Source organism: Balaenoptera acutorostrata, chromosome X (assembly GCF_949987535.1).
Source record: "Balaenoptera acutorostrata chromosome X, mBalAcu1.1, whole genome shotgun sequence".
NCBI lineage: Eukaryota > Metazoa > Chordata > Mammalia > Artiodactyla > Balaenopteridae > Balaenoptera > Balaenoptera acutorostrata.
The window spans coordinates 16,533,835-16,554,509 of record NC_080085.1 but is presented as its reverse complement, the minus strand read 5'-3'; the positions used below and the strand labels follow the sequence as shown (position 1 = coordinate 16,554,509).

The 20,675-nt window shown below is 46.7% G+C and overlaps 1 protein-coding gene across 4 annotated transcripts in view; it reads left to right on the top strand.

Moving 5' to 3' along the window:
• The window catches only part of SH3KBP1 (SH3 domain containing kinase binding protein 1), a 350,137-nt gene extending 330,745 nt beyond the window's left edge, over positions 1-19,392 (top strand). For 3 of the 4 annotated variants that reach the window (XM_057538746.1, XM_007174679.3, XM_007174678.3), the window contains exons 13-17: positions 4,361-4,470; positions 7,937-8,065; positions 12,250-12,518; positions 15,486-15,549; positions 16,696-19,392. In XM_057538746.1, coding sequence (XP_057394729.1) covers positions 4,361-4,470; positions 7,937-8,065; positions 12,250-12,518; positions 15,486-15,549; positions 16,696-16,737 — 614 coding nt within the window. In that variant the 3' untranslated portion in view covers positions 16,738-19,392. The remainder of the gene's footprint in view (positions 1-4,360; positions 4,471-7,936; positions 8,066-12,249; positions 12,519-15,485; positions 15,550-16,695) is intronic. The other variant, XM_057538745.1, reaches the window with a different exon arrangement.
• The last annotated feature ends 1,283 nt before the right edge of the window (positions 19,393-20,675 follow it).

Genomic DNA, 20,675 nt, shown 5'->3' with positions numbered 1-20,675 from the left:
CCTCAGCCAGTAAAACGAACTGGGCCGGCCAGGCTTTCTCTGCAGCCCTGGCATAGAAGGCTGCCTTCCACCCCGAAGCTGCTGCCTCACTGCCCGCTAGCAGTCACCTCTGTTTTGCAGCTGCACGCCTGCAATCAGAGTTCTTTCTTGAGAGAGTTGGTTCATTCGTGGGCTTGTTCATTTGTTCCTTCATTCACAGAATGTCAAGCATGTTTGCCCCAGGAAGGCGCTAGACTATGAGAGCGCAAAGATGGGTCCCTGCCCTCCGGGGGCTCACAGTCTAAGTGCGTCACACAGACACCAGGCCACCTCTGAGTCATTTCGAAAGTGTGATTTAGGAGAGACCCCTGTCTCACACGTGGTCAAACCCTCAGCTCCCCCTGGGACTTCCCTATTTCAGGGGGCCCAGGAGGGTGGGGAGGGAGCCCAGATGGAGTCCAGCAGAAGTCTCCTGGGTGCGACCTTGTCTGTCCCCGCACACCAGGGGATGTGCTGAGTCCATCTTAAGAGGGGCCTGCGGCCATCCCATCCGCTCCCCTCCCCCACCCCGCTCTGCATGCTCGGCCCCCTCGAGTGCCTCCTTCTCACTCCAGCCGCCATGTTTCTGACTCATCACCAGTGGTCACCCAAGCCTTTGGTTGCCACTTGATCGCCTCTGTTGCTCACACACCAGGTCGGCAGGGGACCCACCCTGTGAGGAGCCTTGCTGCCGATGCCTCACCGGGCCCGGCCCTGGGACACCTGCTGCTCACCCGATGGCCCTCGGCCCCGGCGCCCTCTCCTCTCCTCCGCATGGTCAAGTCCTGGCGTGTCCCTCCCCATCCCGCAGCCTCTTCCGGAGCAGCGCTTCTGCACGTGGCTGCTACTAACAAACTAATAAACCTGGGGAGACGGAGAGCCTGCCCTGCCCTAGACGGCGCCCCAGACTAATCCAGTCAGTCCCAGGGTGGGATCCAGGCAGGAGCCTTTTTTTTTTTTAATTGTCCAGGTGGCTCCACTCTGCAGCCAAGGTGGAGAACCGGAGCCAGCAGGCCTTTAATTGTTCTTTCATCACTTCAGCCTGCTCCAGTTTTGCCTCCTGAGCTGGCTTCTGTTTCCAGGATGGAGCCATGACCTAGGTGGTCGGCCTCAGCCCCTGGCAGCGCCCAGCCAAGGCCCTCAGCACTGGCACACCCCCTCCCCCGCCCCGTGTGCTTCATGTCCTCCAGCCCCCTCACGCCCACCTCCCCACCAGCAGACCTCCCTGCCCTGGGCCTTATTCCTACTTCCAGGGCCCAGCAGGGGAACCCGCTAAACTCACCGGATGTAGAGTGCATGCAAGGATATTTGTGCAGCACTTTTCCTTAATTAAAAAAACAACAACAACAACAGAGAGAGGGGGAATGATTTGAAAACAATTACCCAACGATAGGGGATTGATTCACTAAATCATGAATTGCAATGCAATAGAAGATTCTACAACAATCAAAATATTTATGAAGGATTTTTAGCGTCATGGCATATAATGTTTAGTGAAATAAGCAGAATGAAATACTATATATCATGTGAACTAGGCTATCTATTTATAGAAAAAAGCCTGAAGGGAAATATACCAAAATACTAATAGTACTCGTCTCCGTGTGGCAAGATTATAGTTGACTTTGTTTTGTTGTTACCATTTTATGGCTTTTAAAAATTATGCATTGTGCACATATTACTTCTGTAATCAGAGAAAGGTCGATTTTAAAAAATTAATTGGGGGGACATTAATGTCAGATAATGGCTTTTGGCATCAATCCAAGTGTGTAATTGGGAATTTCGATTTCAAACAACATGGAATTGGTAAAGGTGAGTCCTGGGGTGGGGTCTCAAGGGGAATCTTTTAGGAAAATAAGATTCTCTTAAAGGGAAGGCTCCTGAGAGGGTCAGGCCAGTGAACGGGCTCTAGAGAGGCCCGCCCCGAGCCTCTCTGAGCTGGCTGGCCAGATGGGGCATTTTTCAGGAGCCTCGCTCTGGCGCTGGGTGCTGATTGGCTCCTCAGCCTCAGAGCACCACTGATACTTTTCTTGTGCTGTCTCTTCAGAGAGTTAACCTTTGGTTACAGTTGCTTTGCCCTGATAAAATGAGTTCATGTTGAATAATTATTCATTCACCAGGTGCTGAAATAAAGTCATGTAATATAATCCCAGGTGTAATGTAATGGTTTGTCCTGACCAGTGACTTGTGCTTGGTTTTGCATATTTCCACTAAAGGAAGTAGTTTGCAGGCAACACCTGACTGTTCATTAATAGAAGAAAGCTGTCACACAGCCAGACCCTGTATGATAACCCTCAACAAGAGAGCTCTCCCCAAAATAAGGAGGGAAAAAAAACACACATCATTTTTATCTTTTCTGTCCCGAGCCAGCATATTTGCAATTATGGCAGTTTAAGATATTTTCAGTTGCAAATAAAGAATATCTGACTAAAATTAGCTGAAATAACAGGGGGCTATTCATTTCACACGGTGAGAAGCCTGGACACTTGGTCATTCAGGGTTGGTGAGTGGTTCATTGGGGCGGTCAGTCACCCAAGCTCTTTCCATTTGTTTTGCTCTGCTATCCTCAAGATCTCCAAGAGCATCCATCTCATGTGTTAGTCATTTGCACAATGGCAGGAAAAAGGCTGAAAACTACTGCTGCAAGAAGTAACAGGAAGAGGCTAGAAACGTGCCAGATACACAGGTGGCGGCTAGTGGTGGAGCTGGGAGTTGAACCCAGACAACCTAGCTCAGAATTCATGCCTGTCTTGGTCTGCCAGGTCTGTCATAACAGAAATTAAACAGCGGACATGTATTTCCTACAGTCCTGGAGGCTGTGAAGGCCAAGTTCAAGGCACTAGCAGATGCCGTGTCTGTTGAGGGCCCTCTTCCGGGTTCACAGGCACTGTCTTCTTGCTGTGTCCTCAAATGGTGGAGGGGGTGAGAGGGCACTAGTCTCTTTCTCTTCTTATAAGGACACTAAGCCTATCCACAGCTCCAGGCATCCTATTCTTACACAACAGCTTCCCAAGCAGGAGGGAAGAGGAAGCAGCAACACAAAGGACCTTCGCCTCACTTGCCTCTCTCTACACAGAGAGGAAATCTCTTTCCCAGTGGCTCTCAGTAGACTTCCTTTTATTTCTCAGTGATCCAAATTGGGCTACGTGGCTACCTCTAAACCAATCACTGGCAAAGAGGAACAGGATTGCCATCATTGGCTTAGACCAGACGTGCCTCTGCTGGGCACATTGTCCTGAAACAGAACCGGGGCTCTGTTAGGAGGGAGAATGGGAATGGTTTGGGAAGGCAGCGCCTGGCATGGCGAATGAAGCAGTCTCCCTGTCAGGAAGAGATGGCGTGTCCCCATTCACCAGCAGTAATGAGTCTCAGGGTCTCCCCCTATCTGCCAGCCATCCCTCTGTGCATCATACACAGATCTACACTTGGTTTGTAAATCCCCAGAACTCTGTAGCACCAGGTGACTCCCTTGGCCTGATCATTTGTTGAAGGAGGTGGCAAAGTGAAGGCAAAGGCCTTCCTCCTGGACACATGCCAGGTGCAGTGACGATCTGGCTGAAAGATGCTCCGTTCATCTGAGATGTCAGTCACGGAGATGGGAGCTCTCTGAGGACAGGCTCGTTTCTGCCATGCTCACCGGGGTAGCCTTAGTATCGAGCTCTGTGTGTGGCACAGAGTAGTTGCTCAGTCATAATGGAGTGAGTCAGTGAGCAGACTGATGACTGAAGAAGATATTTTCTCCATTGAGCGATACTTCTGGAAACAGAATGGTGCGGGGCTCTGTGAGTCATCTGGAGAAACAGAAGCTTGCTCTCCATCTCCAGGGGGTTAAGAATCTAATGGTAGGGTGATGGTCAGAGTATTGCTGTACAGCCAGAGAAGGAGGCTGCCCTCTCTTGTCTTCTGGAATCAACGACCAGCATTCACTTGCACAAGGATATTGTACCTTGAGATAACTGCTTATTTTATTGTGACTGCAAGAATGTTTTATCTACCAAAATGGACTTGGATTTGTGGAAGAAAGAGGATTCCTCCTTTACTCCTCTTTCTGTAGCTTTTAAAGATGTATGATTATAGCTGTTGACTGTTGAAGGGGGAAAGAAGAATCACGTTTCTCTTTCCTCCATAATAGCTTGTTAGACGGAGGAGGAGGTGATTTCTTTCATTCAGTTTGAATCACGTTGATGGGATAACCAAAGGATGTAAACAGCCTTCATAAATGATGAAGCGTAATCCAGACCTAAAGGATGATTATTAAGGAAAAGAGGTGCTTATGGCATGTTATAAGAACCTTCCCTTACTCCTGTTGATGCTCTTTAAAAAATCTGTTTTACTTTTGTTTTAGACCTAGAAGGGTTTGATTCCGTGGTGTCATCTACTGAGAAGCTCAGTCACCCAACCACAAGCAGACCAAAAGCCACGGGGAGGAGGCCTCCGTCCCAGTCCCTGACGTCCGTAAGTGCCTCCTCGCTTCCTGACAGCTGGAAGGCAGGAAAGATCGGGGACTCTAGCTAAGGACTGTTCTGCAAGCAGCTGATTTGAGGACACGCTGGGAGAGGGAGGTCATGAGATACGCTGCTGACCAGAAGTGATTTGAGAGTCTTCTGGAATCAAGCAGTGTTTCTTTCTTTTTGTTCTCTGTGTATCTGCCAGCGAGGTGGGGAACCCCTAGTCCCACTTTCCTTCTCTCTCCTTCCAGACTGATTCTTGTTTGAACCCGAAATGAAATTGGTAAGAACAAAATGGCATGTTTTCTGGTGGGAAAGGAGAGCAAGGCTGGTTTGGTCTGTGAACAAAAGAGAACTTTACTTAAAAAAAAAAAAAAACCAAAAGAAAGGGATCTGCCACTATACAGCACTTGGCAGTGGCCCAGCCTTTTTCTCTCAAAGCCCCGTCCTTGGCATCCCTCCACAGAACCCCGCACAGACCTTTAGGAGATGGGTTTTAAACATACGAGGCACCTGGTCATGCAGGAGACAACAGTCAGAACGCTCCGGATAACCCATAGAAGTTTTTGTTTGGGTCATTTGGAATAACTTTGTTTCTTATTAGAAACCTGTAACACATTTATTGTACCAAATTTGAAGCACGAAATGCATAAAGAAGAAAGTAATAGAATAAGTAAGTAATCCTGCTCCCCCAAGCTAAGAACTGTTAACCTCTTTCTGTATATCCTTTATTTCTTCAAAAATGGGATCACACAGAACACGTGGCTTTAGAAGTTGCATTTCCCCCTTACATTGTACACCTTCCCCCTGTCATTACACATCCTTCCGTCACGTCACAGTGAATGGCTGCCTAGAGTTCTAGCCTGGGAATATACGAGCGTTTATCTAGCTGGTGCGCTGTCACTGGACATTTATGTTGTTTCCATTCATCATAAACACTGAAGTGAATGTCATTGTAGAAAAATCTTGGTGCTTCTGCAAGCAGTGTATGTGTGTGTGTATATCTCTGTCTGTCTATTTATCTCTATGTATCGAATTGCCTTGTCCTTGCTGGGAATGCAGGACTAAGGCCTTAGGACCTTCACCCAGATACCAGGGAATTAACCTTTTTCAGGTTTCCCAGGACACTCTCTACTAATTCTACCTAAGGGGTCATCATTTAGAAGAAAAAGAATGCCACTTCCTTTGAACCTCTTCTCTCATATCCACTGGCTCTGGAAGTGTGGTTTGAGTCGTCCTATTTTTCCTCTTTGTAGGAAACATATCTGTTTATTGCCATCTTTGGGGGAGAAAGACTTGAAACAGTGGCTTACTTTTTCACTCTTATATAGAGTACTGTGTCAATACCACCTTCTTTCCCCTTTCCCTCTCACCTCTCCACACCCTCCCAAACACCTCATAAACGCATAGCCTATTTAATTGCTTCTTAGTATCTCTGTATTTAAATTTTTAATCCTACCTCCCATATCTTCTCTATAAATCCTTCATCATTTTTGTTTCCCCTCCAAATCCTTCCTAACTTTTCAAGATCTAGAGGGCCTTGATGCATCAGAATTAAATACAGAGAAATTTGAATTACCACCCCCCATCCCACCCTTGGTCCCTACATCCCATGTCTGGGAGTTTGTATATATTTGGGGGAGACCTGGTAAAGGCATCTCATCTTCTCTGCACTTTTAGATCACACATTGATTCATTCACTCATTCAACAAATACTGATGGGCATCTCCTATAGGCTAAGCTCTGTGCCAGGTACGAAGGCTGCAACTGGGAATAAGAGGTACATGGTCCCTGACCGCAGGAAGCTTATGGCAACGGTGGCTCAAAGTTTGACATTTGATATGGAACAATTTTACTTGTGGGCTTAAAACAACAGGATACATTTGTGCTTTAAAGAAGTATAATTACTGTACTCGCTTCCCTTCATTCCTATCCATCCCCGTATGGATATGTACATTGAATTCATGTTTACTCTTCTTCCTGTTAGCACCTGTAGGTTTTTCATAGCAAAATGGGATTGGTGGATATGGACATATTCCTAAAAGGCCATTGAAGGGAACGATCGAGGAAATACATTAGTCATGACTCCCCATCCTGGGGCCTCTCAACCTAGTTTGAGCTGTTTATGTTTATCAGATTCAAAGAGCAAGCTTTGATTGGCAGCTCATGAATCATAGGTTATGGAGGAGGAAACTGTCTTTTGGAATAAAATCTCAAAATGAAAGGATACAGGCATTGTAAGGTAGTTAAGCTTAGATTAAAAGAAAGCTTGGTTGGAGGCGGGTGTTATTCTAGGTAATTGGATTTTCAGATTAAATGAAGATTAACAAACAAGACCTTTTCATTTTAAAACATTGCTTTAAACTTCCCTATATGTATTGCTTAGTAAGTAAACAGAAGAAAACAAACAGTATTTGTAAGTGTGATTATTTTCTATAATGGTGCCAAGTGGTGATTCGAAATATGACTATTTTCCCACCACAGGGATAGAAGGCATAGAGGTAAGGCTGAATATGAGCTCACCTAAAGATATCTCTGGAAGATTCTTCGTTTAAAAAGATTCCTTGCCACAGGAACTCTTATTTTCCTCTGCTTTGTTCTAAAATAGGGAAATTCTAGTACAGTAATCATTTTTGACCAAGTGATTCCAGTGAATTGGTTTACATGCATCCAGCTTTTGATCTTCACAGCGAGGCAGAAAGAGTAGGAGTGTTATCCCCATATTTTACCAAGAGATGCTGCCATTCTGTAAGTACACCTTAGCAAAGATGGAATCCAAAATGGATAATGATTGTCCACAACAATGAGGGCAGCGTTTTAGCAGCAGGCACCAAATTAGACCTGAGCTTGCTGTGCTGGCAGGCAGGGCTGTTCTCTGGGGCTGCAGAAATGCTGGTCACTGATCCGCAGGGGTAGTGATCCTTTGCCCCCAGAAATGGTTTCCTCTCAGACAAGTCCTTTTAGACACTTCACTATGCAATAGACCTGGTTCTGGAAAAGGATCAGGAGGGAATGGAGGAGAGGCAGGTTAGAGGCAGCTTCCTCTCCACCTGTGTGTCCTTCCCCACTGGGCTGTCAACCCTGTGAGAGCAGGGACCATGTCTGGCATGTCACTGTTAAGTTCAGTATCAAGCTGAGTGCTTGGCACACGGCAGCAAATGTTTACAAAAAAGAGAGAGGCTCTGAGCAGGAAAAGATGGATGACAGATGCTCACATGGATGAAATGACCAACGGGCATCAGTGGAAGGATCCCATAGAAAGAAAGATCCCTAGTCTAGGAAATCTTAGTCCCAGTTCTGCCACTCTCTCTAGCACACAGATAATAGCATACTTTCTGCCTCATGGTTATAATGAGGAGACAAACAAAATAGAAGTGTCAAGTGCTTTGAAAGGCACACTGCATTATGCTAACAAAAGCTATGTCAGCTAAGGTGTAATTCTGACAAGAGCATTTTCTTTTGGCTTTATCCAGTCTTCCCTTTCAAGCCCTGATATCTTTGACTCCCCAAGTCCTGAAGAAGATAAAGAAGAACACGTTTCGCTTGCACACAGAGGAGTGGACGCATCAAAGAAAACTTCAAAGACTGTTACCATATCCCAAGTGAGTGGCCAGCCGTGGCGAGGGTGTCCCGACAGCACGGGATCCCTACCTTTACGTGTATGCTCTGATGACGAGTTATAAACCAAACAGGGATAAACAGATGTCTTAGTCATGTGGGGCTGCTAAAATGAAGCGCCATAGATTGGGTGACTTATAAACAATAGAAGTTTATTTCTCACATTTCTGGTGGCTGGACGCCCAAGATCAGGGTGCCAGCATGGTCAGGTTCTGATGAGGGATCTCTTCGGGGCTGTAGACTGCCAGCTTCTCATTGTGTCCTCACATGGAGGAAATAGGGTGAGAGAGCTCTCTGGGGTCCCTTTTAGAAGGGCACTAACCCCGTTCATGACAGCTCCACCCTCATGACCTAATCACCTTCCAAAGGTCCTATCTCCCAATACCATCACAGCGGGGGTTAGGATTTTCACGTATGAATTTTGGAAGGACACAAACATTCAGTCCATTGCAACAGGCAACACAAGTTTTTGTTATTCTTTGGTGACAGTGATTACTTTGGTAATCAAAATCCCTAAGGAATGTGACAGTCTCCAAAACTGGGCAGAATCCCATGTTTTCTCTTGTGGTTTGATCTCCTCTTCATACCGTCAAACACACACACACACACACACACACACAATGCCCTCGCACACCACCACCACCACCATCACAAGAACCAAAACAACTTTAAAAACCTAGAGGTGTCTAGAAAGACTACATTAAATATATTAAATGCTGTGCCCTCTGCCCACAGATTGTGACTTTTATGTTCAAATCTGGTGGTGTCACAAATTATGGTTGGCAGTTCATGAATTTGAATAACTAATGGGATTTCTTAAAGAAAAGCTCATTTGGATTCATTTATTAGGATAAATTTATAGTCATTTTAATGTTTAAAATGTTTAAAAACATTAATTTCATTGCACACCCAGGGGATGGTATAGCTCTTTTATTATTGACTTGTGAGGAACAAAGAACACATTGTTTAGCAACTGCATGTGGCTTCTGAAGGGGACCCTGTACAAGTTCTGTTCGTCCTATGATTGTGAAGTAAGATTTTAAAATTCCATTTTCTCGTGCTAAGAGAACCCAATCAATTGGAATTATTTTCTGTAAACATTAGCAGCTGCCTTCTGTCTAAAAGCAGAAAATGGAAGTCATTTTTAAAGCACTCGAAGCACGAATTCACACAAAGAAATCAAAGGTGATGTGGAATTTTCTTCTGATAGATTTAAGAATTTACATGTATAGCTTTTCTTAAAAATCTGATATAGTCAGCAAAAATATGATCCTATAAAACAGATCGATTGTAATTATTCACAAAACTGAAGCAGTCTTCCTTTATAAAAGGCTTCCATTTACAGAAATTGGATTTAGATCCGTTTTTGCTGGTGACCATAGGAATGCCTATAGTTGCAGCCTCTCCGACGTCCCTAGGGTGTCTCTATAGTGACATCTATTGGTGGGCAGTGGCTCATCACGTTTCTGATTTGCACTGTTCTATCCCATTAGCCTATTTCACTTGCCTGGAGTTGTCATGTCTTGTTGTTTATTGCTTCTAGAAATTCCACCTGAACTAATTTGATCAGGACATTTGGTGGCCTATAGTCTGTGAGGGCTTATAACAAGTGCCTGTTAGCTGAAATGGGACAGGAGAGCGAGTCACGTAGGAAATGCAAAGAGAAGCGTTGATTCAAAAAGTGCCTGGAAGTCAGACAGTGTGAGGACATCGGTGGGCTGCGGGAGGTGCGTGAGAATGCAAGGTGGGAAATGGGGAAAAGTATGAACCCGGGAATAGAAAAGAAGCGAAGGAAATCAGGTCAGGAGAGCAGGAATCTTCAGACTCAGGCAGCCACGGTCACGGTACCAGGCTTGAGGGTCCAGCTGATGGGGAGGGAATTGAATCTCAGTTCTGCCGCTTATGAGCTGTGAGACTTGGGGAATTCCTCAGCCACATCCCTAAGCCTCAGTTTCCTGCTCCGTCAAGCCTGTGTGCCAACTAATCGCATTTCAGTTGTCCAGCCAGCGTCCGGCATGTAACCAGCGCTCCGTAAATGTCAGTCCCTCGCCCCTCTGACTATGACTCCTGCTAACAATAAGCACAGGATGGTGGATCGCTCTCCCTGGCAGCAGAAAGTGATTTTCCTCAATGATAAGTTGGCAGAGAAAAGGCGAGCAGAAAGGCTGGGAATGATGGCCCATCTGCTTCTGGCTGACTCTGCCCAGTTTCTCCCTGTAGCACAGCCTGAATCCAGACTTTGCCTCCTCACTGTGCCAACCCAGCCCCATCTTGGCTCCCGCCCTGGGCGCCGGCAGCCTCAGCTCCCTCCCCTCCCCCGCTTCACCCCCCAATGTCCTGTCTACTACCTGCCCCCATCCACCGCACCCCACCTGTGATCTCACCTTTCCTTGCAGCTGCCGCCTCCCCTAGGCCTGCTGTGTGCCCCTGTTCCCCCCACCCATGACCGTTGTGTTCCCTGTGCCCTCCATGCCCCCTCAGGACACTTCTCCATCAGGCTTCCCCTGCCTGCCTCCTCCATCTTCAGCCTTGGCTCTTACCCTCAAGATACCTTCCAGCTCAGGGTCTCCCCCATCTTTGAAAGCAAACAAAACGCCTCCTTGATCCTGTCTCCTCCTGAGGCTTCTCCACGAACATTCTCTCCCTTTCTCCCATCTTCTTTCCTCAGCCGAGTGTTTGGAAAGAGTTCTAAACTTGCAGGCCACGCCCCTCACGTCCCATGCAGGCGCTAACCTGCCTTGATCAGATTTCATTCTCCCTTGGCTCCACCAAATGGGCTCCCCCCTAATTTTCCTCTCAGCATCCTCTGGAAGCTCCTCCAGGGGACTTCCATGACCCAGGCCCTCTCCTGGTCTGGCTCCATCCCCGCTCTCAGCACTCTGTCCCAGTCCCCAAGGGCTCTCCCCTCTCCCTCCACCTCTTCAACTTGGGGCGTCCATAGGTTCTATCATTGCGCCTCTTCTCATTCTTTGTCATCCACCCCCATGGCTTGCACTTCCTCTGGTGATTTCTCTGGCCCAACTCACTTTTTCAGTCATTGGCTCTGCCCATTGGCCTTCCCCCTTGGCCATCCCTCAGGCTCCTAAAATTCCATGTGTCCAAAACTGAGATCATTGTTTGAGCCTTCAGTCTGTTCTTCCTCCCATGAAAGGGTCAACCTTAATGCCTCCTTCCTCCATCCCCACCCATGGCCCTTGATCCGTACTTCCTCCTCACCCGCTAGGGCCTGCCCAGGACCACATCCTCCTGGCCTTGGGGTGTCTGCTCTGGGAGGGCAGGGACTGCGTCTCTTGGTTGGATGAGCCTGCCATTGCCGCATCTCTCAAAGCTGTCTTCTCTCTATCCTCTTGGCCGCTTCCTGAGTCAGACCCTCACCGTTTTTAGCTTTCACTGTATGAGAGCCTCCTAGCAATTGTCTAGACCTCCAGACCCACCAGCCCTTCAGCCCTTCTGCAGCCACAGGGATCTTGAGCTCAGCAGGCAATCTTTTTAACCCTTTCCGCAAGCCCCCTGTGTGCACCCTACCTCTCTCTTGCCCCCCTGACGTTCTGGCTTCCCGTGAAGGCAGTTCACTCTCGGGTCTCCAGGCCTCACCTAGCGCGTTCCCTCCTCTAGAACTTCCCCCACCCCCCGCCCCCTGCTTACTCTTTTCTGACCACCTCCTGGTCCTCCTCCAGGATGAGGCTGTCAGCTCCTTCCTGATGCCCTCCCTCTGGGATGCTTGGTCCCTTCTGTATATTCTGTATATGTATTCTGTATATACTTCTGCGGCTCTGTGTGCTTCCCTCCCTGCATGCACGCTCCCCCCTCATCTACAGTGTGTTGGTTGGTCTGTCTGTCTGCACCTCACTGGGTTCTAAGCTCCTTGAGGGCCAAGAAAATGTTTTGCTCACTTCAGGGTTTGCAGAGCCTAGCGGGTACATGGGCCTCTGGATGTGTACATTAAACCAGTCAGGAACTACCTGTTCAGAAAGGTGGTCAAATTTAAAATTCATAAGGGGATGCCTGCACCAAGTAGGCCCTTGGGGGCTTGTGGATGAAGGAATGAGTGAGTGGAGTATACGGAGGGCTGTGGGGACAGTGACGTAGATAGCAGGTTTTAGTAAAGAGGACGGGGAGGTGCAGCACACGAATCCCTAGCCTGAATCCCTGTCCTCACTCATCGCAGGTGTCCGACAACAAAGCATCGCTGCCGCCCAAGCCGGGGACCATGGCTGCGGGCAGTGGCGGGCCGGCCCCTCTGTCCTCAGCAGCACCCTCTCCCCTGTCGTCCTCTTCGGGAACAGTTGGACACAGAGCCAACTCCCCGTCTCTGTTCGGCGCGGAAGGAAAACCAAAGATGGAGCCTACAGCCAGCAGCCAGGCGGCCGTGGAGGAGCTGAGGACACAGGTCCGGGAGCTGAGGAGCATCATCGAGACCATGAAGGACCAGCAGAAGTGAGTGTCTGCGGCCCCTTCTTTAACTGCCTCCAGGGGTTGCTTTCCACCGGGTCAGGGCCTGGTTCTGCCACCTTGGGTCCCAGCCTGTCCCCGAGGATGGGCCGCCTCCCTGGGGATGGTGGCAGCAGGGGTGGGAGTGGGTGTGTGAGCCCGAGGAGCTTCATTTAGCTCAGCTCCACGTGTAAACTGGGCCAGCTGCACACGGGCTGGCGCCGGGGCATAGGGGGAGGAGTCAGCTACAAGGGACGTGCTCAGCAGGCTGCGAAAAAGAAAGATCTTCAAATCCCCAGAAGACACAGTATGTGCATGCACCACTTCTTAATAATCCCAACAGCCAGCTTCTCTTCTAGCACCAGAAAAATTGCAGTTCCTTCAGTTAGCTGCCCCATGAAGGAATTGGCTTGCATTTAGGGGTACAATGTATGCAAAAGATGCAGGGACTCTTTAAAACTGAGGCTTGACACTCAGCAAGATGTTCTCACCAGGAGACTCGAGCAGCCTCCGTGCGTGCCTGCACACACGCACTCCGCATCTCTGATCCTCAAGGGGCGCTTAGATGGGGAGAGGGACCTGCAAGCCAAAATAAATATCACACGCATATCACCCAGGATGCTGTGTGCAGTTAAAAAATAATGGTAAAGGGATTAGAAGTCAGGAGGCACTTATCTGAATAAACGGAGGCGCAGAGAGTTTAGGGATCCGTTGGCTGTTTCTGGAGGGAACGGGGTAGGCATCTGGAGGTGTTTCCTGAGTAGGGTTTCGAAAGCCGACCTAGCATTGCCAAGAGCAGAGCACCCCAGCAGAGGGCACAGCACGGGCAGGTTCACAGGCACGTGGAGCGGCCCGGCAGGTCAGTGCATTCCTGGTGCCTGGCCACCCAGATCGGGAGGTGCCCGGGGCAGTGGCGGGCAATGGGGCCACAGACCCGCAGTCACACCTTCGGGAGGACGCCTGCAGCTGGAGGGCCCTGAAGTGTTTTGTGTACTTTGGGGAATAATTGGGTTAAACAAAGTTACTTTCTTCTCCGAAGGGCTGCTCAGAGCCTTCGCTGTGCGTGGGAAGATGGAGGATAACGTATGCAGTGTTTCCCAAACGTACTTAATCACGGAGTCCATTTCCCCAGAACATCCTAGGACAAGGCGTCCATGGAACTCACTTTGAGTACTGCGGCTCTATTCGCTTCTGCTCCACTCAGGCTGGAGGTGTCGTATGAACTGGGGGCCTCTTGGACTCACCCCCTGCCTGGAAGAGGCTCATCAGATAAATATGCAGAACCGCAGGATGGGACTAGAGCGGGTCTTGAGGGGCCAGACAGGCTGCCGCTAACTCCTCCAAGTCCCCAGCTCGTATCTGACCCGGCACAGTATAGCTTTGGGTACCCAAAGGCCCCCTCCATGTCCAGGCGACAGGTGTCCCCTGCCTGGTTCTCAGCCTCCTGAACAAGACGGGTCAGACACTCCTGGATCCAGGGCTTCGTCCCTTGGGGCCCTCGCTCTGAAAAGTGCCCAGAACTTTTCTGAAATGGCCTGTGCCTGAGTCTTGAGTGCAGAATCGCCAGTGCCTTGGGGCCACTCCACCCCATTGTTCCTCTCTCCACTGTGAACCTGGGCATGGATGGCTGCAGTTGTCCTTCCCCAGCCAACATCTTCTTGAATCAGACATCACAGTGGCCCCTCTCCAAGGCCTGCCCTTCACAGCCTTCCTCAGCTTGGCCTTCATGCCCAGGAGCACTGGGTCCCCCCCAGTCTCCCACCTTAGCTCTTGACGTCACTTTCCTTTCAGCCTTCGGCTCAAGTCTGTGCTGATTCCCCTCATCCCCAAACATGCAGTTCTCACCTCCCTGCTTCTGTCCTGGCTCTTCTCCATCAACTCCCCCATCTTCCTCCCTCCTCGTAGACGTGTACCCTTTTTTACTAGTTCAAGACTTAGTGACTTTCTTCGCACCTCCCTCCCCAGCTAACTCCCCAACCTGGACTGCTGGAGCATAGCATGTGCTTGAATAAATGCAGGAACGCAGCACAGGTGGTTAATGTCAGAGAGCCCAACGTGTTGACAGCAGTGCTGGGACACTGACCCAAGTTCAGGGACCATCATGGTGCTCATCTGAAGTGAGCAAATGCTACATAACGTCTACCTTGTTTATTGTGCTGGTTCTACGGTGTTTGTTTTTTGATTTTCCAGTCCAGTTTATAAAAATGTATGCGTAAAATGGAGTGTCTGATACCCTAAAATGGAGTACAGCTCTCTGACCAGAGTTAGGATGGTTGCAGTGTCCTAAGTGTAGAGCCTGAGTTTGCAAGATGATTAGTTTTGTTCTACTTCATTGTTTACTGTTGGGAAGGGCACTGGACTGTGTGTTCTAACTCGTGTCTACTTTCTCTATGACATGATTACCATATCGTTAGTTCAGTTCTTTTACCTCCAAGTTTTCAGGTGTTACTATTTGCACGATTTTGTGAGAATCTCTGAAAACATACCACTAACCTTTCAGTAATGTAAAACTCTGTGAAAATAAAAGAAATATATATGGAGTGGTAAAAATGTCTGCAATGAATAGTATTATGTAAGTCCATGTAAAGACCAGTGATTCTGTAATAAAGGACTAGTTAGAGGGAAGATGACCGAATATGAGCCTGGATACCTGGAGTGTCGTCATTGGGCAAGTCAGGCCACCTCTCTGGGCCTCAGTTTCCCCATCTTCTTTTAGGAGAAACTTGCACTAAGGGATTTCAAAGGTCATTTCAGACCTACTATTTGATGGCTACATATTTGGGGAGCCCAGAAATAATGGCCTTTCCATCTGCAACAGGCTTTAAGCAATAGCCGTGCAAAGAAAATATAATGTAATGTTCTGTCCACACTTTCTTTGTAAAAGGATCAGATGGATTTTGTAATGGTAAGAGACTTCATATCTCTTGTTGGGGAAGTCTAGGCTTTTGTTTAACTTTGTCATTTGCTTTGCAGACGAGAGATTAAGCAGTTACTGTCAGAGTTGGATGAAGAGAAGAAAATCCGGCTTCGGTTGCAGGTGGGTCCCTTGGGGTCCTGTTACCCCGTGAGAGGCTCAGTTGGGGGTGGGAGCAGAGTCCGGGCTTTATTTTGAAAATAAATGAGGAAGGAGATATGGGGATATTTGTGTATGTATAGCTGATTCACTTTGTTATAAAGCAGAAACTAACACACCATTGTAAAGCAATTATACTCCAATAAAGATGTTAAAAAAAATAAAGAAAAGAAATGATAGTTACTTCTCTACCAATTTCGATGCGCTTCCTGTGAGAATTTTCTTAGAACTATATAGCCTCCCTTCACATCCTCTCCTGGGATCCAGGAAGTCTTGGGGAAGGGAGGCATTAGCAAACGTGCCCCAAGTTGGGATTCTCATTTGGAATTTATCTGAAACATCTCCTCTGTGAAAAGTTCCCCTCAGTTTTCAGAGGCCTCATTGTCGTAACTGCCAGAGGGCATATGGCGCCAGGGTGACCCCGTTGGCACTTCTGTCATGCCGCCATTGGGACCCCAAGGACCACAGCCGACCACACTTGGCACTTGCTCTTTATCCCTTTACTTCTCCCTGACAGCCGTGTCAGTCCTGCAGGGCATCAGAGCTCTGTCACCCTCTCTCCAGCCTCTCTCTGATCTAACTCAGCCTTTACCAAAGGGTAGAGAGTGTATAGGAGTTGGAGATGGTAGGCTTTCAGCTCTCATGCAGTTGGGGCCCTTGGTGGTGACTTGGATCCATGGTGCTTAAAGGATAGGTAACGGCTTGTCATCACTTTGCGGGTGCTGATAGACACCCCCTTGGGCCCAACCACAGCTGCCTTCCAAACCTGCCAAGTGGTCCAGTGTGTCAGGACACCCTGCTCCACCCTCTGGCCAAGAAACTGGAATTATTGTTGTATCGTTGCTTCTGACGAATTTTGGATACTGGTAGCCTGAGAATTCAAACATCCACCCTTTCCTAGTGCTTCGAGTTGGTGTGCCTATTCTTTAGGTTTATGTCAATTTCTGGCATCATGATCAACTCTTCATTCAGATGTCATTTCACCCATTTCCCCTTTCAAATTGTCAGGTTGATTATTTGCTTTCAATCAACCAGGTTGCTTATCTTTCAGCTTTTATCCAACCAGCCAATTCATTGTGATTTTGTTCGGCTCTTGTTTTTCCTTTATAGATGGAAGTTAATGACATAAAGAAAGCTCTTCAATCAAAATGAATACTTGATAAATGAAATGTTGCATTATTCATCCCAAGTCCAAGACTCAAAATTTCCGCCCCAGCCAAAATAACCTTGTGCCAAAAGATGAAAAATTGCCTCAACATGTCCCTGTTTCAAAAATTAGCACAAAAGTCTTGATAGCACAACACAAATTCCATCCAAGAGGAGACTCTTCCCCATGGTATAGTCCTGGGTCTGGCACTGGTTGTGACTTAAACAGAGCAAATTGTGCTAAAGGCTTTTTTACTATGAGATCTCACGCGAAACGAAAACTCAGGCAGTTTAGTCCATAGTGGTACTATTTTGATGATATTTTCCATTAATAAAATGTAATTTTAGAGTCTTCGTTTACAAGCTTTATAATTTTATGATTTTTTTAATCGTGTTTTGCCACAGATTCCCCCAGTGTTTGTATTACACATAGTCCGGAGCGAGCATCCCATTCTTTTGCTTTAGGCGGAAAGCTGCCTCGCTCTGTGTCCCCCTCAAGGAGTCTGTTACATATGCAATTTTAGGTCCAACCTGTCCCTTCTCCTGCCAGCAAACCCCACCACCCTAAGATAAATTTTAGCTTATATATGATGGTATATTTACAAAAAGAGAAAGAGAAAATCTGGTATTTGCAATGATCTGTGCCTTCTTTTTACCACCCTCTTGATTGGAGCTTTTGTGATGCAGCTACCATGATTTAAAAAACACACACACACATTTATTTTTTTTAGTCACTTATCAAAGTCTACTAGAGGCCACTGTCTTCAAAGCTTCTCTCGCCTAACCAAAGGTCCTAAGAGGAGACAGCTGTGAAGTTGGGCGTGCTCTTTGGTACCAGCTGTGACTTTTAAGTTCTCCTAGTTTTAGGTTGTTCATGAACTAGAAATGTCACCCCTGCTTGATTTTTCATCAGCCAAGTTAAACCCCTGCTTCCTGTCCTTTGCACCTTTTGAGTGAACGGAATATGCATTATTAAAGCAAAAATAAATAAAAGTAAAATGCAAATGAAAACAAAGGCGGGGGGGGAGTTGTATTATTTCCTGCACTAGGTTATCCGTGTGTGCTGTTGTTGAAACTGTACTCACATGATCTCATTTGCCTTGCTCTCTTGTAACCCCTTCCTCAGGTCCAAGAGAAAGGGGGGAGGCGCTTGTTGAAGCGTAGCCATTGGCTCTCTCTTGCATTTATGGAATTGCTTTTTCCGACCCGAGGAAACTGGTGTTTGCTTGTCCACTTTATCTTTGTAGCCAATGAAGAGTTCAGCTTTAGACTAATGTAACTGTTTTCTCATCCTTAGCAGAAAATAAGGGGAGCATACTGTATTGCAAGATAGTTTGGGGATTAGGGGGTGGGGGGGTGGTCCCTTCATGGCCCCTGAAGGTGTTTTATGTGTTTCTACAAAGCTGCTTTGTCCATTTCCTGAGTTTTAGAGTGAAACTACTAAACATGAGTAGATTTGTACAACCACAAAGAATGAGAATTGATAACACTGAAGGAGTGATGCAAAAAAAAAAAAATCATCACACGTTCTTGATCATCGAAAGTATTACAAATGAATGTCTCTGCCTCTCTCCCTTCCCCCGCCTTCCTCTTACCTACTTATTCAACCTTGTTGCTGGAGGCCGCTATTTCCTCCAGAGTATTTACAGAGCCGCGGACATCCTGGTCTTCCAGGTGCGGTTCCAGGGTGATGGCACAGTTAAGGGAAGGGAGTGTGTAAAGAAAGAAGCCTCACACCCTTCACTCTCATATCTGGACATACTGCCTTTCCAGCAGCCTTGCCCTCAGTGTGCTTGGGGCCAGGAGTGCCAAGTTTCCAAGGGCCACATAAAACATTCCTATACCCCTTGACTGTTCTAGGCATTTCTACGTTAAACTTGAAGCCTTTAGAAATTTCCCACCACCGAATATAAGAATGAGGATTGGCTTCTTTGACATTTGGATTTCTCATTTACTCATCATGAAAATCCCTAATGGTATAGTTTTATATAATGTGTATACAGAGAAAGATTGTGAATAAATTAAATTGAGAGGTTGGAGTGCCCTCGTGGGGCACTGGCGACCTGAAAAATAGAGCCATTGGCTTTCTTTGTATCAGGAGAGAGAGAAGCAATTCTAGAAGGAGAAGTTGGCGTATGCAGCTTCATTACTGCCCTATGGGCTAACCAGCAAGAGGATTCTACAGTCATGGAACTGGATGAGCCACTGCCCGAACAGCCACCATCTTTACTCTTTACAAAACGGGCCTGTGAAGAATATTGAACAGCTTGGAAGTATCACTTTTGAAAAAATTCTTTTGCATTCAGCATGGACTCGACCAGCATCTGTGGAGATTATTTTTTTGCTTCATTTTCTAAAGTTGTATTTAGAAAAGTCTTAAGTATTGTGCTTTGTAAAGAAGATGATTAAAATGAAGTTTTGTGGAAATATTTTTGTTCAAAGTTGTCATGGTCCAAGAGGAATGATATCTTGGAATTAAAGTCATTTTCCTCCATTTTCCACAATTCGGTTACTCTCAGAGAAATGTCTTAATGTCTTCAGAAGACATGGAATATAGTGCCCCCCCCCTTCTCATCTTTCCCAAGTGAAGAGAAATAATCCAGTAAAATCTGTAGCTGTGAATTCCATTTTTAAGCTGTTCACTTTTACATTCATATTTAAGCAGAAAATTCTGGTTAGGTCTAAATTCTTTTTTAGTGTAAAGATCATTAAATTATTATTCAAATAATTGTGTAAAGCCATTTTTATTCATCCACAGCCCTCTAGACAGCATACTCAAGCACATGATTTGTTTCTCCCATAAAGACAGCCTGTATCTATCATCACATGTGTGTCTTTGGTTAGTAATAGCAGGCTTTTATTTCCTTTCGTAACCAGCTCCTTGATGGGAAAACCACAGGGTGTATAATTTATTGCTTACACTTGCCATGGTCTGTATAAAAATAATCCCCAGGTCCCACAAAGGTCTTTGTATTGTAACCTGAGGTCATCATGGTCTCTTTTTTCGTATTAGATTAGGTTTTAGTCCTTTAGTTATTTTAGCACAAATTAATGTCAAGATGTTTTAGCACCAAGAGGGTTTGGTAAACAGCTTTTCTCTTTGGTTTTGTACAAATGCAAACTGTAACAAAGCAACGCGTGTGTGGGTGATAGGTGCTCAGCGTGGCTGACTGCAGTGTCCAACAGAGGGAAGGCTTGGCACTTTTGACCCAAGCCAGGGGAAGAAGATGCCGTTCCCAAAACTGGCTCTAATGAGGAAACACAATGACCTAGGCAGAGAAAACTCTTTCGCGGCCAGAAATAAATGTTTGTCACTGGTGTAAGGACAGAGAGGGGTCATGTCTCTTAAGGTGATGAACCTTTGCTGTCATTCCTAGTTCCATCCCTAGGGTTTCCGAACACGTGGAGCAGAGGGCAGCCCGTGAAGCCAAGGAGAATCCATGAAGCAGATGCAGATTCCTCAGAGGTAGTTTTATTTCATGCCTTTTTAAGTGACCCCAAATCGGAGTGGCTGTGAGGGCAGCCTCTTTCCATAAATGAAAGCGTGTGCTAATCGTATTTGTGAATCCAGGTTTCACAGTAAAATGGGCTATTCTTTTTTTCTTGTTGGAGCAATAGGTGATAAAAATATTTGAACCAAACAATAGAACAAGGTAACCTAGTAGGTTGTAGCTAGAATTTTCTAAGGAAAAAAATAGAGGGGAAAAAAAACTGACTAAAAAAGGAGAGTTGAGTTTCTGGAGAAGCAGCTTCATGGGGCAGTTCTCTTTAAATGGCAACACGTTTAATTAAATTATACAGATAAACAATGTCATTTAAGTCCTGAATGCTTCCCTTCTCTCTCACCCCTATAGAATATGACTAGTTCTCCAAGAAACCAAGATTTGTTGGCAAACTTTGAGCGCTTTGATGAGAAAGTGCCCTGGAAATGCAAAACTTCATTA